Below are 27628 nucleotides of genomic sequence, written 5' to 3' on the forward strand. Positions count from 1 at the left end.
GCTAATCATCAGCCATCTTGGATCTCTCTCCCGAGAAAATCTTTAGCTTGATTTCAGTGTTCCTTAGGTGTTGGTGGATTGCATATACAATTGTGAAGGAAAACGTTTCATTTCAACAGCTTTCCCACCCTGTGTGCTATGTACTAAATCAGTCCTAAGTTTTACTTCCACTTGGAGAAAAATGAAGATATCAGAGATAGCAAGTAAAGGAAAAGTAAGATTTTTTGGTTGATTGTTTCAGAATGTTAAGTTATTTTAGTGAAAAACAGTAAACAGGCCTGAATTAGAGAGGCAGAGGCATTAATATTTATCTAGTTATAATAAATAACATTGTTCAGAGGGAAATGAAAAGGATTATGTACTTTCATTGTTCGTTCAAAACTTGGGAGAGGCTCAGTTTTTCTACTTGCAAGATCACTAGGGTCAGTCACTTAATCTGATTTTGCATTCTCTGCCAAAAATGTTTTTAAATTTTCTCTTTTTGTCCTAGGTCATATAAGAGTGGATCTGGAGTAAACAACAGAAGAACTGAGCTATTTTTGAAAGAACATGACCACCTTCGAAAGTAGGTATTGTTGAATGTATGTGCACTATGTGGTTTCCTATGTTTATTAATTCATTTACTTATGTAACAAACATTTTATGATGTTTATTATGGTAAGTGCTTTACCCATGGTAATTCATTTTATTCTCCTAATGGCTTTTCAATAGAAAGGAATTTCAACTGTTCTGACCATAATTAGAGAAGATCCTGTGCTGTTGAGTATTTCACATCACTTGTTACCTTAATGTTTTTTATTGCCTTAATGTGTTCTTTTCCTCAGCAAGTCTTGCTCTAAAGCTTTTGTCCAATACTGCAGGTTATTAGTAAAAATAATAATGCTGATAATGACCTATGTTTGAATGGCCTGTTTCTATTTATATATGAAGAAGTCTTATAAAGAGACATTAGGCCATATATCAAATTTATTAAAGTTTTTGTTTTCCAAGATTTCAGAAGAAAATACCTAAATACTTGGATGAACTATATATATATTTTAAAACAAGCCACCATAGTCTGCTTCATTATTTTTCTATTTTTCTCTGAAATGTACAGGTTTCTTTGCTCTTGGCTTTGTATTTTGTTGTAGAATTAAGGATCAGAAAATTACTCATCTCTGTGGACTTAGCCTATAAGCACTTGAGCAGCTTGTATCCATGATAGTTAAGTGTTAGGAATCATGTTGATATTTGCTACTGAATGTCATAAATTAGTCATGTCTTAGGAGCTTAACATACAGTTGAATTTATTTTTCTTTAAAGGTCACTACTTAAAACATAAGCGGTTGAAATCAAAACACAGAAAGATCCAGACCTTTTTAGAAGCCTGGGTGCTCCCAGTGGTGGAACTAGTTTTCTGAATCTGTTGGACGTTATTGATACACACAAGGGGGCAGTCTCTTCTAGAGCATGTTTAGTTTGTAGTATTTATAGCTTTGATGTGGTTCTTTTTGTGTTGGATAAAGACCACCATAAAAAAAATTTTGCATCCCAAATTATATTAATCTATTCTTGGGGAACACAGTAATTTAGGGGATAGCATATTCTTATAGCACAAAATATAGATTAAATTAAATTGCATCAGTGTCTCTATATTTATTGCCTCATAATGAAATAGGAGTGCAATAGTTTCCTTTGAAAAGAATGATTCAATGCTGAGAAGAGACTGCTAGTTATTAAATACACGAATATTGTTTATTTTGTGACTTCATAACACGTCACGTATTCAAACTTTTGTATGAATTTTGCAGAAAGTTTTGCATTTGCTTTAATTATTCAAAGTAAATCCTTGAGGAGTTTAATATGATTCATTTTACAGGAAAATGAAGCAATTCAAGTATACACATCTTTAATAATTTGTTTAGGGTTATAAAAATGAGAAGATGGAATTCAAAAGATATTTTTCCATTTTTGTTTGATCAAAGTATAGAGTCTCAATTTTACATATAATATACTTTATTATATAATATACTTTATATGCATTTCTTTCAACATTCTTGTGAATAAGTTTGTGTGTACCAGTTCTTTTTTTTTTTTTTTTTTTTGAGACAGAGTCTCACTCTGTCACCCAGACTGAAGTGCAGTGTTGCGATCTCCACTCGCCACAGCCTCCACCTCCCAGGCTCAAGTGGTTCCCCTGCCTCAGCCTCCCGAATAGCTAGGATTACAGATGCATGCCACCACACCCGGCTAATTTTTGTATTTTTAGTAGAAAGAGGGTTTCTCTATGTTGACCAGGCTGGTCTCAAACTCCTGATCTCAGGCCATCCACCTGCCTCAGCTTCCCAAAGTTCTGGGATTACAGGTGTGAGCCACTGTGCCTGGCCAGTGTGTGTGCCAATTCTATACAGAGAGAAACTGAGACAGGATGATACTGAATGGAATAAGAGCTTCTGATGAATTTGAGGAGTTGCTGAGACTGAAAACAAGGGCTTAGTACTCTCCCTGACTTAACATTATAATCTCCTTTCCTTGAAACCCTAGGCTACTGTGGCACTACACTTTACTGGTTCTCCACTTAACCTTTCTCACTTCTTTGTTTTCTTCCTGAGTGCCTCCAGATGTGGCCTAGCAGTCCTTTTAAACACAGTACTCCAGGCAGAAACCTGGGAGGTGGAAGTTACAGTGAGCTGAGATCATACCACTGCACGTCACTGTGGGTGACAGAGCAAGACTATGTCTCAAAAAAAAAAAACTCAAATTATTTTTAAATCACTCTTATTAGTCTTACTATTTATCAGCATAATGAATATTTATTCAAAACCTTCTCTTTTTTTTGGTGGAGACAATAACATTTCAGTTGCATTCCACCTGTTTCTTCATGTGCTATCTAGATGCACATGTAATTTGTGGGTACCAGTTTTGGTTGTTTTAACAAGCATTTGTTGAGCATCTATGATGTGGAAAGTATTGTTTGGGTGCTGGAGATAGAGAAGTTGAGTAAAGCATGGTGGCATCATCCCTGCCTTCATGAGCTCAGCCAGGGTGGGGTGGGGAGCAGAAAAGAAACATGAATCAATAGTTACGGTGAAAAGTAATAAGTGCTTTATTAAGATATGGACATAGTACTAGAGGAGCACATAAAAGGGAGTTATGAATCTGCTGAAGCTTCTGAAAGGGCTTTATAGAAATAAAACATTTGATTTGGTTCTTGAGGAATGAGTAGGTGTTCACCAAGTAGAGATAGAAAAAGATTGGAAAGTTAAAACTCAAACCTTATGATCATGCCTTCCTGCCTTCTCTTCTTAAATCCATATCATTCCTGATAAATTATTAAATGGATATATTTTAAAATGTTATTCATTTTAAAATCAAAAGAAAACAGTGTGGGGCTCTGAGGGTCACGTGGGTCAACCTGATGCAACCATTCTCTTTCCTCATAAAACAGATTTACTGAGGTAGGATTTACTTATAGTAAAAATGCATTCATTTTAAGTTTAGAGTTTGGTATGTTTTAAAAATATATAGACTCTTTTAACTGCCACCACAGTCAAGATAGAGAACATTTCTATCACCCCAAGAAAGTTCCTTATGCCCCTTTGGAATCAGTCCCTGTCCCCCAGTCCTGGGCAGCTGCTTACTGGCTTTCTATCATTATAGATTAGTTTTACCTTTTCCAGAATTTTATACAAATGAATTCATATTTGCACTTATTTCACTTGGCATAGTGTTTCTTTCTTTCCTTTCTTTTCTTCTTTTTTTTTTTTTTGAGATGGAGTCTTGCTCTTGTTACCCAGGCTGGAGGGCATGGCCAGTCTCTGCTCACCGCAACCTCTGCCTCCGGGTGTAAGCAATTCTCCTGTCTCAGCCTCCCGAGTAGCTGGGATTACAGGCATGCACCACCACAAATGCCTGGCTAATTTTGTATTTTTAGTAGAGATGAGGTTTCCCCCTGTTGGTCAGGCTGGCCTCAAACTCTGGACCTCAGGTGATCTGCCCACCTCGGCCTCCCAAAATGCTGGGATTACAGGCGTGAGCCACCGCGCCCAGCAACCATAGTGTTTCTAGATTCATTCTTTTTCTTAAGTGTCAGTATTTGATTTCTTTCTATAGCTGAATAATTTCCATTGCATGATACACCACAATTTCTTTATCCATTCAACTATTGGTTTGCACATTTGGGTTATTTTTGGTTTTTGACTGTTACAAACAAAATTATTATGAATGTTCATAAAGAGAACTTTGTGTGGTCCTATGTTCCCATTCCTCTTGAGTAAATACTAGGAGTTGTATTGTTGAGTTGTATGGTAAGTTTATGTTCCAATTTATAAGAAAGTGTCAAGATTTTCCAAAGTGGTTGTACCATTTTTGCATTCCTGTCAGTCGTATGTGACAGTTCAAATTGCTTTAAGTCCTTGCCAACATGCCATTCTATTGTAGCCATTTTAGTAGAAATGTAATGGTTTTTCATTGTGGTTTTGATTCACATTTCTCTAAGGACTGATGATGTTTAGCATTCCTTCAACTGCTTATTAGCCATTCGTGTATTTTTTTTATTATTCACAACTCACAGATTGTTGTGATATTTGTATATCTTCTTCAGTAAGGGGTGTTTGTTCAAGTCTTTTGCCTTTTTTTGTGGGTCTCTCTTTTTCTGTTGCATTGTAAGGCTTCTTTCTGTACTCTGGACATAATTGCTTTGTCAGATAAAGGTTTTGCAAGTATTTTCTTTGAGCCTGTGACTTCCTTTTCATTTTCATCTGGCAACTTTCAAAAGAGCAGAGGTTTTTAATTTTGATGAAGTCTAGTTGATCAGTTTTTGCTTTCTGATTCATGTATTTTTGGCCTATTTAAGAAATCTTGGCTATCCTAGGGTTACAAATTTTTGTCTTTTGTTTTCTCTTAGGAGTTTTAGTTTCAGCTTGTTTGTTTGTCTGTTTTTAAACCTGCAGCCAATGTCATACGGTTTTAGCTTTAACATTAGGTTTATAATCCACTTTGACTTCACATTTGTGTGGGGTGTAAGATAAGGGTCGGAGTTTATTTATGAATATCTGATTGTTTCAGTACCATTTGTTGAAAAGACTCCTTTCCTCTGTTGCATCTGTTTAAAGATGTTAACATCTTTATAGAGAATTAATTGGAATTAATTCTTGTTTATTTCTGAACTTTGTCCCATTGACGTATAGGTCCATCCTTATGCCAGTTGCACTCTGTTTTGATTACTGTAGCTATATAATAAATTTTGAAACTAGGTAGTGTGTAAGTCTTCCAACTTTATTCTATATCTTCAATGTTATTTTGACTCCTCTGGGTCCTTTGCATTTCCATATAAATGTTAATATCAGATTGTTTAAAAGCCTGCTGAAATTTTAAATAAGATTATGTTGAATCTAGAGGTCCATTTGGGGAGAAATGCCATCTTAACAACCATAAATCTTTCAATCCAGGAACAAGGTCTCGTATGAAAATATACAATGAACTCTTAAAATTCAACAATTTAAAGTGGACAAAAGATCTGAACAGACATCTTAATCAAAGAAGATATACAGACAGTAAATTAAGCATGTGAAAAGATATTTAACATCATTAAGTATCATTAGGGTACTGCAAATTAAAACAACAGTGAGACACCACTACACAACTATTAGAATGGCTAAAATCCAAAACATTGACAACATTAAAAGGAACACTGAAGGACGTGGAATAACAGGAACTCTCGCTCATTGCTGTTGGGAATGCAAAATGGTACAGCCACATTGGAAGACAGTTTGGCAGTTTTCTTAAAAAGCTAAATATGGTCTTACCATACATTCTAGCAGTCATGCTCCTAGTGATTTACCTAAATGAGTTGAAAATTTACATCTACACAAAAAGCTCTACGTGAATGTTTTACAGCAGCTTTATTCATAATTGTCAAAAGTTGGAAGCAATCAAGATGTCTTCAAATAAGTGAATGGATAAACAAATGATGATACATCCATGCAGTGGAATATTATTCAGCGATACAAAGAAATGAGCTGTCAAACCCGGAAAAGACATGGGGGAGCTTTAAATGCATAAAAGAAGCCAGTCAGCCATCAAAAACGATGAGTTCGTGTCCTTTGTAGGGACATGGATGAACCTGGAAACCATCATTCTCAGCAAACTGACACAAGAACAGAAAATCAAACACCACATGTTCTCACTCATAGGCAGGTGTTGAACAATGAGAATACACGGACACAGGGAGGGGAGCACTACACACTGGGCTCTGTTGGGGGGAAAGAGGGGAGGAACAGCCGGGGGTGGGGAGGTGGGGAGAGATAGCATGGGGAGAAATGCCAGATATAGGTGAAGGGGAGGAAGGCAGCAAATCGCACTGCCACGTGTGTACCTATGCAACAGTTTTGCATGTTCTTCACATGTACCCCAAAACCTAAAATACAAAAAAAAAAAAAGCCAGTCTCTGAAGGCTACATACTGTATAATTTTAACTATATGACATTCTGGACGAGGCAAAACTATAGAGACAGTAAAAAGATAAGCAGTTCTCAGGGGTTCAGGATGGGAAAGGGAGGAAAAATGACTAGACGAAGCACAGGCTACTTAGGGCAGTAAAACTATTCTGTATGATAAGGATGGATCCATGACAAAACCCCCACAACTGTGCAGTGCGAAGAGTCAACTCTGAAGCATGGCATTTAGTTAGTAATGTATCAGTATTGGGTCATCAGTTGTAACACGTGTGCCACACTAAGGCAGAGGTAATCACAGGTGGAGGAGAATGAGTATATAATCTGTACTTTCTACTGAATGTTTCCATATGTCGAAAATTTCTCTAAAATAGTTGTATTCATTTTTTAAAAAGGAAGAAGCGATTTTCCAGGATCTCACTGCTAATGGCTTAGCTTTTATTTTTTATTTTCTCCTTGAACTGAGTAGGATCTGAGTCTGTCAAGCGCTTCACTTTCTGTCTCCCGGTAACTTGCTGTGATTTCAAAAATGTTTGTGTTAAACAACCCATGAAAAAAGCAAATAAAGATATTCCTTCATCTACCCATACTGAAAGGAAATATGCCACCATATCAATGTTAATGGAAGCGAGGTTACAGCTGGTTTCTACCTTCATCTTTGTTTTCTTGTATTTTCCAAATGTTCTCTGTAAAATAAAAAGCTCTTAGCACTATAACAGTATATATGTATTCTACTCCAGCTTAATTATATTTACTTAACATAATTGAAGAGATTAAGAAATGTAGCAATAAGACACAGACATTAAGGATCTCTCTGGTTAACTGTAAGTGAAAGACTGCATCACCACAATGCTTGATGTAAACGTGAAAACCTCATCAATTATTGTGGCTTACAAAGGGATCAATTTTTAAACTTTTACTTATCATTCATTATTTATTATGTACCTGCTTATTTGTTTTCTCTTTTTGTTGCTTATTTGCTTATTAGTTACTTTCCTACCATTTTAAAAGAGGAAGATATTATCTAAGTGATTTTGCCAAGTTCTTACATTGTGTTAAATTGTTTTAAGATACATGCTTGAAATCACGTTTGCTCTTGAAATGTGTGCCACTGCAGTGTGCACTCTGGGGAAATAGTTTTTTAAAAAGAGAATTACTTAGATATGGCTTTAGTGATTCCTCAGGACGGTAACTGGTAATGAAATGTAGCTTATTGTTTTCAGCTAGTTTAAATTGGTCTTGAGACAAACAGAAATTTGTCTTAATTACAGACTCTAGATGACTTTATAGAACACCTCTGGGCTGTTATCAAGTACTCGCCAAAGAAGGATTATTCTACTTGATTATATATTTTAGACCCTAAAGGAAAATATGTTTAAATTTAATTTTAACCAGATGATGCCATCTTTATGGACAAACTCTGTTGTGTCTACACTGTCGAGGATGCGTTTTAATGAATGGTGTTTGTTTGCTTTATCTGGTCTTAGCCAAATGAGTAAGGACCTGGAGGCTGGGCAATTTGAGAAGACATTTAGGAATCACTGGCTTTTCTCTGTTGATGCCACTGTGTAAACTAAGGATGACAGTGGGTAGGGAATGTGTGTGGAATTCCTGTGTGACGCACTGTAACTGTGGTGTGCTGAATGCGTGGTTAAGCTAGTGTCAGCATTGTCTTCCTATTAATTACAGATCCCTTCTGTGAGGAAGACTCCTGCGGACTCATGTGTATTTTGAAATAAGCTTTAGAGGATATTTTAAAACTTGATAAAAGAAAGATAACTAATGTGTAAGGGGACTTAAAGGGAAGAAAAACCCCTTCCTCTATAGGGTAGAATATTTGGGATTATAATTTTTGTTATTTATTTATTTATTTATTTTGAGAGAGAGTCTCACTCTGTCGCCCAGGCTGGGGTGCAATGGTGAGATTTGGGCTCACTGCAACCTCTGCCTTCCGGGCTCAAGGATTCTCCTGCCTCAGCCTCCTGAGTAGCTGGGATTACAGGCGCTTACCACCATGCCAAACTAATTTTTGTATTTTTAGTAGAAACGACGTTTTACCATGTTGGCCAGCCTGGTCTCAAACTTCTGACCTCAGGTGATCCACTCGCCTTAGCCTCCCAAAGTGCTGGGATTATAGGTGCGAGCCATTGCACCTGGCCAGTTGATTTCATTTTCAAGTGAATCCAGCAAACATTGTTTTCTTTGACTTACAGTTCCAGTATTGCTATAAAATTACTATAATTTGAGAACAGTTGTAAGTCTCAAATATATAAATTGACCAATTTCAGTGACCATTTATCTTTTTAAGAAAACCTATGAAAATCCAATTTTGTGCAGAAAGTGGGAAATAAATGGGGGCATGTTTGCTTTACAAGACCTTTATTTGATTCATGTAAATAGAAAATGGTTTATTACATGTAAAATCTGATTAAAGTTGGTCAAAATATCTAAAACGTATGTACTCATTACATAGTGAGTACTAAAAGCGAGTACTCATTACATAGAACAAGGATTCTATCTGTGTGCTACAAACAACTTCAAAGAATTTTATTTATATGTAATGACACAGAAAGTTGTTCCTCATCATCCATTTCAACTCCAGTTCCTCAGGAACACTGAGTACAAATCAGAATGAGTTTATTTTCTAACTATAGTAGTTAGGCTAGATTATTCACTAGTTTAGTTCTGACCTGTTGAGAACAGATCAAGAGAAATGCTATCATATCATCAGATCTTATAGAAAGCAGATAATGGAAATGATGAAGTGTACCTGGCTGACTCTGAAGATTTATGTGAAATGCTTGGCTTTGTAATTATACGTTTCTTTCTAGGCTGATGCATTGAGTTCATTTAGTTAGAAATGTATTTCTACAGACCGGTTATCTGTTTTTCTAAATGCTGCTTCACAGTTGTATACTACTTAAGGTATGTAGCTTTATAGTCAATCTAGATTGGAATTGGGTTTTTGTTATTGTCATTTGGTACGCTGATCACTTTATAAATGTTTAACTTTTTGTTTTGAGTTAATTATAGGTTTGCATGCAGTTGTAAGAAATATAGAGAGGTCGGGTGTGGTGGCTCATGCTTGTGATTCCAGTTACTTGGGGGGCTGAGGCAGCAGGATCACTGGAAGCCCAGGAGTTCAAAGATGCAGTGAGCTGTGATGGTGCCACTGCACTCCAGCCTGGGTGACAGTGAGACCTCATCTCTACAAAGAAAAAAAAAGGAAATAATACAGAGAAATCTCACATACTGGCCTACGAAGTTTTATTGTGTTTTGCTTTATTGCACGTTGCAGATATTATTGTTTACAAACTAAAGGTTTGTGGGAACCCTGTGTCAAGCAAGTCTTGCGGTGCCATTTTTCTAACATCATATGCTGACTTTGTGTCTTTGTGTTATATTTTGGTAACAGTATTTTAGATGTTTTCATTATTATATTTGTTATGGTGATCAGTGATAGTTGATGTTAGTATTGTAATTGTTTACAGCCTCACTGATGTAAGAGGGTGAACTTAATAAATGTGTATGTGTAGGTTTTTTTTCTTTTGTTTTGAGACAGGGTCTTTCTCTATTGCCCCCAGGCTGGAGTGCAGTGGCATGATCTCAGCTCACTGCAACCTCCACCTTCTTGGGCTCAAGCAATCCTCTCACCTCAGCCTCCCAAGTAGATGGGACTACAGGTACGCACCACTGTACTCAGATAATTTTAAATTTCTTTGTATAGACAAGGACTCACTATGTTGCCCAAGGTAGTCTCAGACTCCTGGGGACTCAAGCAATCCTCCTACCTCAGCCTCCCAAAGTGATGAGATTACAGACATGAGCCACTGCGCCCTGCCAATTGTGTGTGTTCTGACTGTGCCATTCACCATCCATTCCCAACTCACTCCTTCTCAGGCCTCTCTATTACCTGATACACAACAGTATTGAAGTTAGGCTAATTAATAAGCTTGCAGTGGCCTGTAAGTGTTCAAGTGAAAGAATGAGTTACACAACTTTCACTTTAAATCAAAAGACAGAAATGACTACCTTTACCGAAAGTCGACCTAAGCTGAAAGCTAGGCCTCTTGTGCCAGTTAGCCAAGTTGTGAAAACAAAGGAAAAGTTCTTGAAGGAAATTAAAAGTGCTACTCCAGTGAATACACAAATGATAAGAAAGCAAAACGGCCTTATTGCTGATACGGAGAAAGGTTTAATAGAAGATCAAACCACCCACAACATTCCCTTAAAGCAAAACCTAATGAAGAGCAAGGCCCTAGCTCACTTCAGTTTTATGAAGGCTGAGAGAGATGATGAAGCCGCTGAAGAAAAGTTTGAAGCTAACAGGTTGGTTGATGGAGTTTAAGGAAGGAGTCATCTCCATAATATAAAAGTGCAAGGTTGAAGCAGCAAATGCTAATTGAGAAGCTGCAACAAGTTATCCAGAAGATCAAGCTAAGATCGTTGATGAAGGTGGCTCCACTAAGCAACAGATGTTCAATGTAGAAGAAACAGTTTTTTGGTGGAAGAAGATGCCATTTAGGACTTTCCTCCTAGAGATGAGAAGTCACTGCCTGGCTTCAAAGCTTCAAAGGACAGCGGACTCACTTCGTAGGGGTAATAGAGCTGGTGACTTTAAATTGAAGCCATTATTTATTTACCCTTCCAGAAATGCTAGAGCCCTTAATAATGATGCTCAGTCTACTCTGCCTATGCTCTGTAAATTGAACAACAAAGCCTGGAAGACAGCATATCTGTTTGCAGCATGGTTTACTGAATAGTTTAAGCCCATTTTAAGTGGAGATCTGCTCAGAAAAAAAAGAATTATTTCAAAATACTACTACTTTTTGACAATTCACCTGTGGTGGAGATGTACAAGGAAAGGAATGTTGTTTTCATGCCTGCTGACACAGCAGTCATTCTGAAGCCTGTGGTTCAACGAGTCATTTTTGACTTTCAAGTCTTGTTATTTAAGAAATACATTTTGTAAGACTACAGCTGCCATAGATAGTGATTCTTCTGATGGATCTGTGCAAAGTAAATTGAAAACGATGTGAAAAGGAGTCACCATTCTAGATGCCATTAAGAACATTCATGAGGAGGTCAGAATATCAACATTAACAGGAATTTGGAAGAAACTGATTTCAACCGTCTGAGATGACTTTGAGGGGTTCAGGCCTTCAGTGGAGAAAGTAACTGCAGATGTGGCAGAACTAGCAAGAGAACTAGAATTAGAAGTGGAGCCTGAGCTGCACGCAGTAGCTCAAGTGTGTAATCCCTGTAATCCCAGTGCTTTGGAAGGCTGAGGGGAGTGGATCACCCGAGGTCAGGAGTTCAAGACCAGCCTGGCCAACATAGTGAAACTTCATCTCTACTAAAAATACAAAAATTAGATGGGTGTGGTGGTGTGCACCTTTAATCCCCGCTACTTGGGAAGTTAAGGCAGGACAATCACTTGAACCCAGGAGGCGAAGGCTGCAGTGAGCCAAGATTACTCCATTTCACTCCAACCAGGGCAACAGAGCAAGACTCTGTCTTAAAAAGAAAAGAAAAGGGTTAGAAAGCAGAGCCTGAAAGATGTGACTGGATTGCAGTCTTATCTCATGTGACTGAATTAACAGTAGTATCTCATGATAAAAGGTGAACAGGTGAGGAGTTGATTTTAATAGATAGCAAAGAAAGTGGTTTCTTGAGATGGCTTCTGCTGGTGAAGACTTTGTAAACATTGTTGAAATAACAAAGGATTCAGAACAGTGGTACAAACTTAGTTGATAAACCAGCAAAGGGGTTTGAGATGATTGACTCCTCCAATTTTGGAAAGAAGCTCTGCTGGGGGCAAACTGCTACCAAACCATATCATTTGGTACAGAGAAATCTGCTTTCCAGGCCCAAGGTTTTTCTAAATGAAGAGAATTATAGAATCAATCTCATAGAATTTTATTATTAACAAAATTAGCAAATTAATAAATTGCTCTTTTGCACTTAATTTAGTAGTGTATTTCATTTATTTTATTGTCATTAAGGCTGTTGGCACAAAACTAGTTTGTTGATTTGGGCTGTATAATTCTTCATGTTCATATTTACTTCCTAGATTTTAGAATAGCTTATGTTTATGCTCTTTAATGTGCTAAGTAGCCCAGATGAGGACAGTCAACCAAACCATTATGTTGAAGAAGGAGGTATTAACCCAAGTTAACCCACTTTTTTTGTGGCCTTGTGACCACTTCACCAGACGCCTTTTGGCATATGTCTTGTTTATCTCCATTGTAAGATCTTGGCAGGTTTGTAGCCTCCTTCTCACCTAGTAACCTCCAGAGGTGCTTCTATACATGTTTGTTAGAAGAGTAAGTGCATACTTAATAATCATAGATTTCATCAGAATCGTGAGTTTATCTGGAAATTTATATCAGTTTTATGCTTAGATTTACAATCTGTAGTTATTGAGAAACTAATAGCAAAAAATACTTAACACTTACTATGTGCCAGGTACTGATCTAGTCATTATACAAACCCCTTTATTTGAACAAGTAGGTTTTATTATTATTGCCAATTTACAGATGAGAAAACTGGACCACAGAGAAACTTGCCTTGTGTCAAATAACTAATAAGTGGTAGATTCAGCATTTAAATAGCCACATAGTCTGTTTCTCACTACTATCTTTGTAATTTTTGAAATTTTTAATAATAGGATTTATATATGGTTTTTATGATTTATTTATTTATTTATTTATTTATTTTTTTGAGTTGAAATCTAGCTCTGTCTCCCAGGCTGGAGTGCAGTGGTGCGATTTCGGCTCCACCTCCCAAGTTCAATCAATTCTCCTGCCTCAGCCTCTCGAGTAGCTGGGATTACAGGCAACCGCCACCATACCAAGCTAATTTTTATATTTTTTAGTTGAGACAGGGTTTCATTGTGTTGGACAGGCTGGTCAAGAACTGCTGACCTTGTGATCCAACCCCCTTGGCCTCCCAAAGTGCTGATGTTACAAGCGTGAGCCACTGAGCCTGGCCAGTATTTATGACTTTGTAAAGCTCATTTGTTCCCTAATATATGCCATAACTTAGATTACCTAGTCCACTACTTTATAATGAAACCTTGACTTATTACTTGTAGAATGAGCTTAGAAATTCTTTTGGAAATAAGTAGTTGGAAAAAAACATGCAAATATTTATTTGAGTGCCTACTGTGTACCTTACTCTATGCCAAGTGGATACGGATGTCTGGAAGTTTGTTTTCCTACTTCTGCTGTAAAGCTGGCCCTTTACCAAACTTTACCTATTAATTTCTCCCTCAAGTGGTTGTGTTTGTTTCTTTCTTTGCAGTACCTGTTGCATAAAGGCAAACAATTTACAGATGAAAGGTGTATTTGATATCTTTATTCAGATTCTTGAATTCTAAAGTTTGGTAAGCTGAGATTTGTTTTAGTTTAAAAAAAAAAAACAAAACTGTTTCCCAAAAAAGGAATAAACATTAAGGCGTAAGTATTTACTACTTATAGACATCAAATTATATTTTCCTATTGTGTCTCAACAAGTTTGTTCTAATTCTTAAGTTCTGAACAGATGGTGGTGACGACTTTGCACTATCTAGATTAAAGAAAAAGTTTCATTTCTTTATGCTGTCATTAAAATTGTTCCAACTTTAATTATCAGGTATCTCTGTGGAAAAAATAGATTTAAGCTAACAGAAGTAAGATAGAAATTATTTGTTTGGGGTTTTTTTTTGAGACAGAGTCTTGCTCTATGGCCCGGGCTAGAGTGCAGTGGCACGATGATCTTGACTCACTGCAACTCCCCTGGGTTCAAACAATTCTCGTGCCTCAGCCTACCAAGTAGCTGGGACTACAGGCACACATTAGCATACCCAGCTAATTTTTGTATTTTTGGTAGAGACGAGGTTTCGCCATGTTGGGCATGCTGGTCTAGAACTCCTAGCCTCCGTTGGCCTCCCAAAGTGCTGAGATACCATGCCTTGTTATAAGATGGAAATTATATATATTGTATATGAGTGAATTAAATTTATTTCAAAGTCCAGGCCAGCTGTGGTGGCTCACATCTGTAATCTCAGCACTTTGGGAGGCCAAGGTGAGTGGATCACCTGAGGCCAGGAGTTTGAGACTAGCCTGGCCAATATTGTGAAACCCCATTTCTACTAAAAATATAAAAATTAGCCAGGCATAGTGGTGGGTACCTGTTATCCCAGCTACTTGGAAGGCTAAGGCAGGAAAATTGCTTGAACCCAGGAAGTGGAGGTTGCAGTGAGCTGAGATTGCACCACTGCACTCCGGCCTGGGTCACAGAGTGAGACTCTGTCCAAAAATAAAAATAAAAATTTAGAGTCCAGAATTGGATGCTTTCAAAAAGCTAGAGATTCTGTATACATAAATGGCTAAAAATTATAGATGTAGAAAAATTAAATACAAATTTTAAATGTGTATTTAGTAAATCTGGAATTTGAATTTTCTTTTTATTTGCAGCTCAGATCGTCTGATAGAAGAGACAATAAGGTAGGAATAAGATTTTGTTTTGCTTTGTTGGTTTTTGTTTGTTTTCATGTAAATTTAATGAACATGTTACAGCTCTTTTAGAATTAAAGAAAAATCATTTTAATGAACAGATCGGGTTTAACCCTGTATAACTAGAGTTAAGGTTTGCTTATCCTCACTAAAGATGAAGTCTTTACTGTGTCCTTCCCTTATAAGAGATATTTGATACCCAAATTATATTTCTATAGTTACTTTAATTAAGATGTTTTACTTAGGTTAATTTTTCCAATTAATTTATACTTAATATTTTCAACCTCAGTCTTTTTATTCTCCCTTTTTAAAGGAAAATTATTTTAAGCATAATTTGATAAAAATTTTATGTCATTCATATAGACTTTCTGTTACAGCACCTGCAGAAAATCTACTTCAGTAATAGTTCATAGTATCTGTAATCACATTGAACTAGTTTCTTACTTAAGTTAAGGGACATTTATTTGTTGTTTTGAACTGCTTAGTTTTCAAGGTTTGATGAATTTTAAAATATCTATATTATGATAGTGGAAAAGCAAATTACCTAGGTATGGTCTCTGTACTCTAGAATTCACCAATGTATGAAGCATTGTTTTTCAGGAAAGGTAAATCAAAGTACATGACAATAACAAACATTTGTATTTGTTTTTTTTTTTTTTTTGTAGGAGGGACGGAGTCTCACTCTGTTGCCCAGGCTGGAATGTGGTGGAGTGATCTTGGCTCACTGCAACCTCCGCCTCCTGGGTTCAAGCGATTCTCCTGCTTCAGCCTCCTGAGTAGCTGGGATTACAGGCGCGTGCTACCATGCCCAGCTAAGTTTTTGTATTTTTAGTAGTGATGGGGTTTCACCACGTTGGCCAGGCTGCTCTTGAACTCCTGACCTCAGGTGATCCACCCACCTTGGCCTCCCAAAGTGCAGGGATTACAGGTGTGAGCTGCTGTGCCCAGCCACATTTGTATTCTTATCATGGATGTTGGGCCTCTGCTAAATTAAGTACTTTGCATGCATTATTTTATTTAATTTTCTCAATAACCTATTAGATGGACACAAATCATTCAGAACTATCTCCAAAACAAAAAAGAAATTAAGTAATTTGCCCATGGTCACATAACTAGCAAATAGCCTTAAGGATTCAGATCCTCCAGTCTGAGTCTAACTCTGAAAACAGAGCTCTATCTAAACCACTGCTGTATTTACTACATTGTAGAAAGAATACAAAATTTCAAGTCTGACTTGGTTTGGAACCTGGCTGTGCTATTTATTAGATCTCTGTTCTTTAGATAATTTACTTTAACTTCTTGGAACCTTCATTTTCTTATCTGTTTAAAACATAGTATTGATGATAATATCTACCTGTAAGACTGCTAAAGATAATGTGAGGAAAATGCCTGGTCTAATATTAGGTAATCTGTAATGGTAGCCATATTATTAATACCAATCCTTTTTTTATTTCGATATCATTTGAGGTTTCAGAAAAATTTCAGTAGTGAAAAGAAGTGCTATATACCCTTTACCACCCTTTATCCAGCTTCTATAAAGTGTGACATAGGTCGATGCCTCTTTACTCCTAAATATTTCAGTGTTCATTTCCTAAATATCTGTTTATTTTGTATGGCTTCATGGAGTCTTTAGTCAATGGATTGGAATATTTTCCATCATTAATAGTCTTAATACATTATAGTCTTTTATAACAATAAGGCATTATTGTGTCTTGAATTTTTGTTTAAATTGTATGTGCTGAGTCTTCCATCTGAAGAAAGTTTTCACAGAATTGCCTGATGTTGACTGAAGTATCTTTCTTGTAACTTTTTCCTTTTCATCAGCACATGAGGTCTGATCACATTTTGCCAGGAATTCTTTACTTAAAGTTTCCTAATAATCCCTTTTCTTTTTTTTCTTTATTTCCCTTTTTTTCTGCCTGGTTTTCTAGGGCCAGGCTGCCTTAATTAAGCTTTCACTTCAAAACTGGCCAATTAAGTGCTGGTAATATGAGTATAAAAACTTGGGGTACCTCATAGGATAGGAACAATTGAGAACCATTGAATTTTTACTGTTATTTTGCTAGTTAAAAAACATGTTATTAGAAGGTCTTTTATTTCAGTATTTTCCCTTGTTTCAAAATATGATAGGCATTACAGGAAAAGTTTCACTGAGTATAAAGCTAGGTATGATTTCTTATGAAGAATATAAAATGTGTCAAATAATATTTCAAAATTGCTCAACAGCATTTCATTTTCTGTTCCTCCTTATAATGTCAATATACAAAGCACTCCTGTGTGTTATATATCAAAGTGGATACTGACCCTGCCTTCTAGGACTCTAATGTCCAGAAAGATAAGACTATGGGAAATGAGTAAGCCTAGAAGTGATAGCAAAAAGATATTAACTTAGAGCCAGGCTTGGTGGCTCACACCTATAACTCCAGCACTTTGGGAGGTGGAGGCAGGAGGATGGCTTGAGCCCAGGAGTTTGAGACCAGCCTGGGCAACATAGGGAGACCCCATCTCTACAGATAATTTAAAAATTTAAAAAAAAAAAAAATTAGCCAGGCATGATGGCACATCCCTATAGTCCCTATACTCAGGAGGCTGAGGTGGGAGGATTGCTTAAACCCAGGAGGTCAAGGCTGCAGTAGCCATGATCACACCACTGCTCTCCAGGTTGGGCAACAGAGTGGAACCCTGTCTCAAAAAAAGAAAATAGGATATTAAGTCAGAGATCAGAGATCTTTTAAACAGGACATCAAGGTAGTCACATGAAAGAGATTGTAGCCTACAAAAAGTGACTTTTCCCCTCTCCCTTAGTTTTTACTCTCTTTTTTTCATTTTCTTTGAGACAGGTTCTTGCTCTGTTATTCAGGCTAGATAGAGTACAGTGGCATGATCACAACTCTCTGTAGCCTCCCCATTCTGGGCTCAACTGCTCCTCTTACCTCAGCCTCCTGAGTAGCTGGGATCACAGGCACACACCACTATGTCTGGCTAATTTTTGTATTTTGGTAGAGATGGGATTTCGCCATGTTGCCCAGGATGGTCTCAAACTTTTGGGCTCGAGTGATCCTCTCACCTTGGCCTCCCAAAGTGCTGGGATTACAGATGTGAGCCACCATACCCAGCCCTCTTAGCCATGTTTAATGACCTTTGTCAGCCGTCTTGGAAATCCAGCATAATGTTGCATACTGTTGGTTCTCAAGTAGAATTTTGGAACATAATCTTTTAATAAATTAAGGGGTGGTTGTATATGCATATTTTATGATATTTTATATTTCTTTTCTATTTTTATAATTATAATTCCCTTTCAACAGTTTTTCTTGATTAAGGATATTTTAGTAGCTAGCCTCTAAGCTTTTGTAATATGTGATGTTTCTGTTTATGCCTTATTTTTGTTTGTTATTTTGAAGCAAACATAGCAAGTGGCTTACTGCCTTGTATAAAAAGATATCGGAGAACAGTGGAGTCATTTGGAAAAAGCACAGTGGGAAAGCAGTGGCTTGGGAAGTGATTCTTTTTTCCCCTTATTTTCTGGCACAGTGCTTTCTAAGATGATGTTGCTCACTATAGTTTTCTTTAACTGTTAAGGGGATGATGGATCTGGGCAGGCTCATCTTAAATGCTGATTTGTCATCTCTTTTTCCCCTTGAAGCATTGCTATGGCAACAAAAGAAAATATGACTTCACAGAGAGGAATGTTGAAGTCAATTCACAGCAAAATGAACACTTTGGCCAGTATCCTTTTTGAACTTGCTGTCTGTGTTTTGAGGGTAGAGGGGAGAAGTGTCTGTGTGTGCTTTTATAGGGGGCAGGTTGCCATCATCAGTAGCAGTAGAGCCCATCAGTAGTTGCATAATATGAATATATTGTACATTCCTACTTTGTGAAAGTTTATGCTATTTAGTACCATTCCTAAAGACTGCATCTCAAAAGTTTCATACTACTAGATTTAGGAAAAAAAATTGTAAGTGTGAATTTAAAAATTATTCATCAAATTCTTTTACATTTTAGAAAGCTTTTAAATTCATGTCAAAACTCCATAGTATACATTATTCTTACCTAAACCTGATAAATCATGTGCCTTTTCTTTTTTATGTTTCCCATTTAGAGAGTAAGTCAGTAGCAGGTGTTTGGAAGGAGAAAGGAAGAAGCCATCCGTGCGGATGACCTATAGCTGCTGATAGAGTTTGTGACTCTATGCACAGGTTGAATTCTGGGATACATTCTCCACTTTGTTGTAACCTCTACTTTAAAACGTTTCAATTTTCCAATTTAAATTAGGATTATTAATACTTCCTAGAAACTCACTAGGGAACCAGAAAAGCCTGGCAATCTGAGTCATTTGATTCACCGAACCTCTGAAAAGACAAGCCTTCTAGGCGAAAAAGCTTTCCTCCCCAGCTGCCAAATGGGGAGGGACCTAGAATTTTCAAAATTGAGTATCTTGTAGTCCTAGATAAGTTAAGGTCACGTTTAGTTTGATGTGTCTTTGCCTGAGGAAAAGACTATCCTGATGTGTGCTGTTATTCTCCAGTCTTGTGAATTCTGTTCTTGCCTTGTCACCCTAAGTATAAAACTGCACGTCCAAAATCACATTTTATATAGGGCTATAAAATTTACAGAGTGCTGTTATATACATTATCTCATTTTACTAAATTATGAACTCTATTGCCAGCCAGAACAAAAGCTAGTTAGTGAATACAAGAGTTTATATTTAGTGAAACTTTTGAAACTTTGAAATAGAAGAGGGAGTCAAATAACTGGTGATGTGAAACACTGAAGCCTTTTTCAGTTGTTCATTAGAACTTACCACCACTCTTCTTCGTGACCTCTTCTCTACTACTCTGTACACTTCTCTAAGTTCTCTCTCTGTCTTTTTTTTTTTTGCATGTATACTTTTTTTTTGTTTTTGAGTCGGAGTGTCACTGTATCACCCAGGCTGGAGTGCAGTGGTACAATCTCAGCTCACTGCAACCTCTGTCTCCTGGGTTCAAGCAATTCTCCTGCCTCAGCCTCCCGAGTAGCTGGGACTATTGGCCAGGCTGGTCTCGAACTCCTGAGCTTGTGTTCTGCCCACCTCAGCCTTCCAAAGTGCTGGGATTACAGGCATGCGCCACTGTGCCCCGGCCACTCTCTTTTTTTTTTTTTTTTTTTTTTTTAAGACAGAGTCTCACCCTGTTACCCACCCAGGCTGGAGTGCAATGGCACAATCTCAGCTCACTGCAACCTCCAAACTCCTGGGTTCATGCAATCCTCCCGCCTCAGCCTTCCGAGTAGCTGGGACTACAGACGTGTGCCACCACGCCCGGCTATATTTTGTATATTTTGTAGAGACAGGGTTTCACCATGTTGACCAGGCGTGTCTTGAACTCCAAATCTCAAGCAATCCTTCAGCCTTGGCCTCCCAAAGTACTAGGATTACAGGTGTGAGCCACCCTGCCCAGCCCAACCCTAAGTTCTCTTAAGGCAAAGCAGTATACTGCAACCTAGCAAAGTGCCTCATACAAATTAGTCACTCAGGAAATTTACAATTATTCCAAAAGAATGTGTGTTAAAAAAAGAAAGAAAGAAAGAAAGAAAATCAAACAAAATGGGTGTGGGTTAGTCAGGGCCCCAAAGAGAAGTAGTCACAGTAACCTAAGACTGACTTAAGGGAGGAAAGGAAGGACTCAATTTGTTCATCTAACTGTAGAATTCAGGGGTGGAATTTGGCTTAAGGCATGGCTGGATTCAGAAGCCGAAATTTTATCAGCAAGAATCTCCCTTTCCTCTCTCTTTGTTCCCTTTCTTTCCCATCACTTATCTCAGCTTTCCTCTATGTTAGCCTCTTTCTCCAGGCAGCCCTTCTCCGAGGGTGATGGAGATGGCTGTAATAGGGGCTCAAAAATCCCCTCAGAGAAAGGGTGTCTTCTAACAGTTGTCACAACTGTTCGCAAGAGAGCTATGGTTGCCCAGCATGAGTTACTACCCATTCCTGACTCAGTCACTGGCCGAGGGGAGAGAATATTCTTACTGGCAAATCCTGGGTTTGTATGTATGGCCGCGGAAGAGGTCAGCCCTGCCCTGTTTCATGGACTGAACTCAATTATTATAGACTGAAAAAGAGGGTTTCCTGATGCCAAATAATTGCATTTCAGTGGATTCGTTATCCTTTTATTAAGCAAGAAAATATTAAGCGTTTTCTCTATATGAGATTTTACTTTGTGGAAGTTTTTTGCCATTACTTCAATACATGCTTCCTGTTCTACATTTTAAAAACTGTTTCTGCACATTGTACTGTTTTTTTTTTTTTTAATTCAGAAATTCAAAAACACACTAATGGCTACAGTATATAAAGCTCCATTCTAGACATAAAGGGAAATTCAAGATTAGAAGAACACATGGTTCTACTTATACACTATGTAGAATATACAAGTATACAAATCTGCCTAGGCTCTGGTGAGAGTACTTTCACTACAGGAAAATGCAGGGCGGACCCACAAGGAGCAGGGGTGGTTCCAGCTCTCCGGAACCCTCAGGTGGTTTTTGTGGTTGCTTTTCCTGAACTTGCTATAATGCTTCTATTAACAAAGAGGATGTACCTGTAGGTATATTGTCAGAAACCATTGCCAGATACATGAAACCACACAGGCACTTTGGTCTATAGCATAAAACAAGTAAGACATAAAGATATCTGGAAATACTAGGTAAAATACAGATGTGACTACTATAAAACCCCTAAAATCAAAAATATTTAAATATTTTTATGTCCCCAAATAGGACAGCTAAAGCAGTTTAGTCCACTTTCCTCCTGTGTATCCTGCCTTCTGCTGCGAAGTAACTTTCAAAATTTTAATAATTCACCAGTGCCCAATTATACAGACCCTAGAGTTGGTTCCCACGAATTGCCTGACTCCAAGGCAGGAAAGGATCAGGTATTTCTTCAAACTCTCAGGCAGAACTCTGCAGTCTCCTGAGAGAAGGGGAAAAGAGAAAGAGAAGGAAAATAAGGAAAGGGAGGGAAATGGGGTGGCAGTGGCGACGGTAGCTGGCTGTGCCTGTGCCTCTGCCAGAGTTCATTCCTGGCCATGTGGGCTCCCACCCTGGCCCGAAGCCTGGCAGTAAGCCCTCAGTGCATGGGCACAGTCATCATTTTCTTTTCCCTCTCTCTCTCCCTGTTTTTCCTTTTCATTATTCTTATTTGTGTTACACACAAGACTGGGAGATTGGTATTTGTTAGGGGCCTTGAGCTGCAGGGCAGTCTTGGTTTGGGTGAGTGCATCTGCTAAAGACTCCCCTGGTGTGAGTTTCTTCCCCCTGTCTTCCTATCACTAACCATTTCTGGACACCACTAATCTCTATTTTTGTGATTCCTGTGACTTTTCACCAGAGAGGCTTATTCCAAATATGACCTTAATAAAGATTTCCCAAAGATCGTTTTCCTGCTGTGAACAGCCTGATTCAGAGGATCAACCTGAGGAAGCGGCGGGACTCTCTCATCCTGGGGGGTGTTATTGGGATCTGTACCATCCTGTTGCTCCTGTATGCGTTCCATTGATGGGACATCTGCAGGGACTCTTGACCACCACCACTTTCACGCCCTGGTCTGGAATAAGGAAACATCGGAGCAAGAAGTTGACTGTCTTGGTAATTAGCCTGACGGGCAGGATGAATGCAAGACTGACAGTGATGGACTCTGTGACATGGTCAGGTTGAGCTGAAGCCACAGTTTTTCTGTGCTGTCTTTTCTAACATATTTTTCTGTTTTTAATTAAAAAAACAAAAAGGTTTTCAGTTGCTTTTGTCTCCCTAGGAGGCAAGTAAACCAATCAAAAACAGAGTTTTCTTTGTTTCCGTGATAGTGTTGAAACCTGATGACAAGCCAGGTCTTACAGCTGGGCTCTTCAGAAAACCAGGTTTTCTACATCCAAAGACTGCTTTTCTTTTACCCACCAGATTGGATTGTGAATAAAAATAATTCTTGTCCTCTTATTTTACACTCATGATGAGAAATCACAAGTTCTTTCTTGATAATCTGTGCTATAGATTTCTACTCTGTCTCCTCAACTCTGTTGATATTTGAGGAAAATTCTGTTTTTCATTGATTGTTTGAGATGCTGATGGACCAACTTCAGCATGTTTGAGGTTGTCTGAAATGGAGAACACTGCAAAACTGTCTCTTTTTTTTCTTTTAAATTATGAGTACAGTGGGGTTAACTCTATTGCTGGAAAAACATCAAGAATGACAGTCTTTTATTTAAGGCACCAGTCACTGTTTCCGTTTTTTTTTTAAAACACTTTTCCTTCGGATTGATATTTTCCACTGAAAGGAGGCGAAATCTCAGTTCCACTGTGATAGACGAAAACAATCACCAGGGTCTGTCATTGTCCCCACTGTTCTCATCAGACCAGGATTGACACTGGGAACTGAGGAAAGGGACTGCTCCATTTCTAATGTGATCTGTTCAAAGCCACATAGAAAAAGGTATTGAGGGCTCACTGTTCAGATAATTCCATTTGTAAATGCTCCACAATGTATGGGCAAAAGTTTAAGAACTGCTGCCTGATGTACCAGGAATTCTGTGTTCTGTGAAAATCTGTTCATTCCAAATCTGTTTACCATTTCCAAACATCCAGAGAATGGTTTCACTGTTGAGGGTGCATGTGGCAGAATCTGCCTCTCTCTGCACCTGTCTTCTGTTACCATCCGTGGACAGTGACAGATTTTAAACCAGCCACCAGAATTCTTTTGAGTTAACTATTTCTTAGTTTCTGTAAATTCATGAGTTGTCTTACTGAACTGCCACCTGGTTTGTAGATTTCCAACATCTACACTGCTGCTCTTCACCATTGGAATTCACTGTGGTATTTATAGTATTGGCTTCAGTCCGAGCCACAGGGAATAAAAGGATATCGGCATATAGTTCTCAGCTACATCATGATGTATAGATGCTGTTATTCAGGTGAACTTGCTAATGGTGGGCTAACACCTGGTTTGGTACAGAGACTGAGAGGTTTTTCATTCTGGTGTCAAAGTTTTGTTACATTATGGGTGTGAAGGGCATTTGATATATTTTTCTTAACTATGGGGTTTATTTTTCTAAATATGGGTTGGTTGACTGTTCATTGATTCAGGGTACCCTTAAAAGAAAGTTACGTTTTCCCTTTGTGTACCTTAAAGGATCAGGGAAGAAAGTTCATTGGTTAAATTCTCTGTTGGGAGAACAAAAGCTTTTCTCCCCTGACACTTTATTATCTTTGGTTTTTCAAAGGGCCTTGATTGGTGGTTGTGTCTCGGTTAGAATTTATGGGACTTTGCTTGCTATGTAGTTGGCATTTATAAAATCTGAAGTATCATAAATAAAGTTATTTATTTAATTATACTACCAGTCCTTTTTACTGGTCTGATTCTTTGGTGCATTTATTAAAGCTGATACTGTGTGAGAGTAAACTAGGACACAAGCTAGTCTAGCTCACTGCAGCCAAGCAAACACACCATGTTGATGGCTGATGGGCCTTTCCATTAGGGTTTTGCTTATGTGAAGTGATGGAATTATGTCGGTTATTTTCTTTATGTAAATAAAGAAACCAGTTCTTCCAAGGAAGTTAAAAGGCTTGGTATAGATGTTGGTGTCAGATAGGTCTGACTAACCTCCCCGTGCTGCAGCCCGTAGTGAGGTGACCCAGGGCCACATGTAGACAGCTAGGCCAGTGCTTTTTCCTCTTAGGATTCCTTTGCAGAAAGAAACCTCCAGCAAGGGAGTAGAGGTGTGTGTTCACAGGAAGGGGCTCCGTGTGGATCCCATGAAGGGATTTAAGCTCTTTCAGCTCCATGTCATTTAACTTTTTCGTTCAACCACCTTGGCTCTCTCTCCTTTTTTGCTGTCCTCCTTGTGGACCAGTTGACAGATTTGGAGACTAACAGTTAGTTACTTGTTAATGCTAGTCACAGCCAGGAGGTCAGAAGGAATTTCTGCCTCTGGCTCCAAATGTTGCCTCTTAGGGGAAGTTATGCGCCCTCAACTATTGTCTTACTATTACGAATCTTTTCCTTTTTGCTCCTTTTAAGTAACCACTCAAAACTTTTCATTTCACTGAAAAAATATGAAAAACCATGACAATAGGGCTGGTGCAGTGGCTCATGCCTGTAATCTCAACACTTTGGGAGGCCAAGGCTGGCAGATCGTTTGAGGCCAGGAGTTTGAGACCAGCCTGGGCAATGTAGCAAGACTCTGTCCCTAAAAAAAATAAAAAGATAAACCTGGTGTGGTGGTGAGTGCCTGTGGTCCTAGCTCACAGCTATTGAAGCTGAGGCTGGAGGATCACTTGAGCCCAGAAGTTCAAGCCTGTGGTGAGCCATGATCACGCCACTGCACTCCAGCCTAGATGACAGAGTGAGACCCCATTTCAAAAAAAAAACAAAAACATGGTAACAAAAAGGGCAGGAAATTCCAGAAGATGTATTTCTGATGTTTTGTTTTAATGTGTACTGTTGACTTTAGTAAAAATGTTTAATAAATTCATTATTCAAATTCAAACTTAGATCCAAGTGCTTTAGCATATCTATCCTGGCAATCTCTACATTCTTATCAATTCCTATTAATGATGCTGGAGGACTCCCTGTAACCTGCACTGCTCACCTTTTCTTTCTCTTGTGTTAGGGGTTTTCCTTCTCTATGATTCTCCTGCCTTTTTCCATACTGCCTGGTACTCAGGTCAGGAATGGAAGAAAACACCTGAGAATGGAGACAGGTGATGAGAGGAGATACCATGAGGGCAGTCCTTACACCTGGAGCCAAATACTACTTACTTTAGCTCTTTCATCCTGGATGTGAATACATCTGAATAGACAAAGATACTTACTGAGCCTTTTGATGCAGTGGCTCTTGAGTTCTATGGAATTCAGGCACCTTGGGTTTGCATTCAACTATTAATTTTCTGTTTCACTGTTAATGATCTCAACCTGATGAAAATAACTCTAAGAGAACTGGACTAGCCTTTTGGTTTCTAATACCTCATGTTTGATTGTTTGTCAGATATGATTTTTGGAAATGGATTGAGTTTTCTAACTTGCAAGATTAAGTCGTTGGGGATAACTGGCCGTGTCTAGTGTTACACTGGCGAATGTAACTAAAGAACAAATGGATTCTGCTCAGAGAGTTACAGTCGTCATGTTCCACTCTCCTGTTAGGTTAAGGGTTATTTAGCCTGGTCTCCAAAAAGATGCAGAACTTTTCATTATGGTCTTAATAAACTAATCTTGTTTATTCCTTTATAAACCTGCATACTCAAGTTTTGTGGGCAAAAAGAAAATGAGGGAGGAACAAGTGAATTTTGAGGAGTTTAGTGGGTAAGAAGCTTAAAGCTGAGCCATGTGGTCTTGAAGGATCTTTCTCATTTTCTCTGTACCTAAGAGCTCACTCAGGATCAAAGTATTTGCATCCATTCCCACCCTGTTAGCTCTTAAGGGAGGAGGGAAATCAATTCCAATCAGACTTTCCTATGATGGAAGATGTTTCCTCGTGAAAAAATGCCAATACAGATTTTTAAAACCTATAATTTTCCAAATGCACTTTGTAAGTTTTTGCTTTTAAAATAGCTTCTTGGAACCAATTTTATTGTATTTGTACTTAATTTTTGTTCTCATCTAAATGTGCATTTTCTGACTGTATAGAAGAAGCTTTGGTATGTGATTTAATAATAAATTAGAAATCTAAATGGTTGTATCTGTTGTTGTTTGTGTTGAAACAGTAACCATCAAAGTAGTTTGGGGATAGAGATTATGGTATCTTTGGTGTTGATACGAAGTAGTTTGGGGATAGAGATTATGGTATCTTTGGTGTTGATAAGCATTTCTCAAGATGTCCTGAAATCCAGGATGAAATAGTACAGGTGCTGAAAAGCTGTCACATAGAAACCATCATATGAACAGTTCACTAGTATTTTAGCCCTAGATGTGAAGGGGAATCTCTTATCAACATGAAACTTCAGGAGGCATGATGGGAATCTAAAATCGTAGAATTGGCTGGGTACAGTGGCTTACACCTGTAATCCCAGCAGTTCAAGAGGCCAGGGCAGGAGGATTGCTTGAGACGAGGAGTGCGAGACCAACCTGGGTAACATAGCAAAGATCTTGTCTCTATAAAAACTAAAAATAAAATTAGCCACTAATGATGATGTTCACCTATACTCCCAGCTACTTGGGAGGCTGAGGTGGGAGGATCACGAGCCCAGGAGGTCGACGCTGGAGTGAGCAATGATTGTGCCACTGTATCCCAGCCTGGGCGACAGAGACCTTGACTCAAAAATAAATTAATTTTTGAAAAATAGTGTACTGCTGGGCTTTAGTATATTGGCTGTGCAACCAGCACCACTGTCTAATTTTAGAGCATTGCAGTTAATCCAGCCAATGGTCAATTCCTCCTCTATAAAATGGTCATAAGGATGGCTACCATAATTATGCCCTGATTATATTGTCAGGGTTATGTGAGGAAATGCTCATAAATGTCTCAGCGAAGTCAGGGGTGCAGGGCTGACCTGATATAAGAGATATCCTTGGGTTTGTCCTAATAGCCAGAAACTGGGCCTCTTTTGCCTCTTTCATTCCCTCCTGCTGATGTGAGAGAGGAGAGAACATTCAAGAGGTGATCGCAGACATCCTTAACTTGGTAAAGGCAGCTAAGCGGGGAAATGTAAGCTATGTTCTGTGTAGACAGACAGGTGGAA

General features: G+C 38.2%; 1 protein-coding gene across 4 annotated transcripts in view; it reads left to right on the plus strand.

Moving 5' to 3' along the window:
• Window positions 1-24285, plus strand: part of GOSR1 (golgi SNAP receptor complex member 1) — a 39854-nt gene extending 15569 nt beyond the window's left edge. For all 4 annotated transcript variants that reach the window (XM_012449285.2, XM_012449286.2, XM_012449288.2 and 1 more), the window contains exons 6-9: window positions 491-565; window positions 14894-14923; window positions 18576-18658; window positions 22336-24285. In XM_012449285.2, the coding sequence (XP_012304708.1) occupies window positions 491-565; window positions 14894-14923; window positions 18576-18658; window positions 22336-22460 (313 nt within the window). In that variant the 3' untranslated portion in view covers window positions 22461-24285. The remainder of the gene's footprint in view (window positions 1-490; window positions 566-14893; window positions 14924-18575; window positions 18659-22335) is intronic.
• The last annotated feature ends 3343 nt before the right edge of the window (window positions 24286-27628 follow it).

The sequence above is a fragment of the Aotus nancymaae genome, unplaced genomic scaffold (assembly GCF_030222135.1).
Source record: "Aotus nancymaae isolate 86718 unplaced genomic scaffold, 86718_ANA_hifiasm-v0.15.2.pri h1tg000072l, whole genome shotgun sequence".
Taxonomy (NCBI): Eukaryota; Metazoa; Chordata; class Mammalia; order Primates; family Aotidae; genus Aotus; species Aotus nancymaae.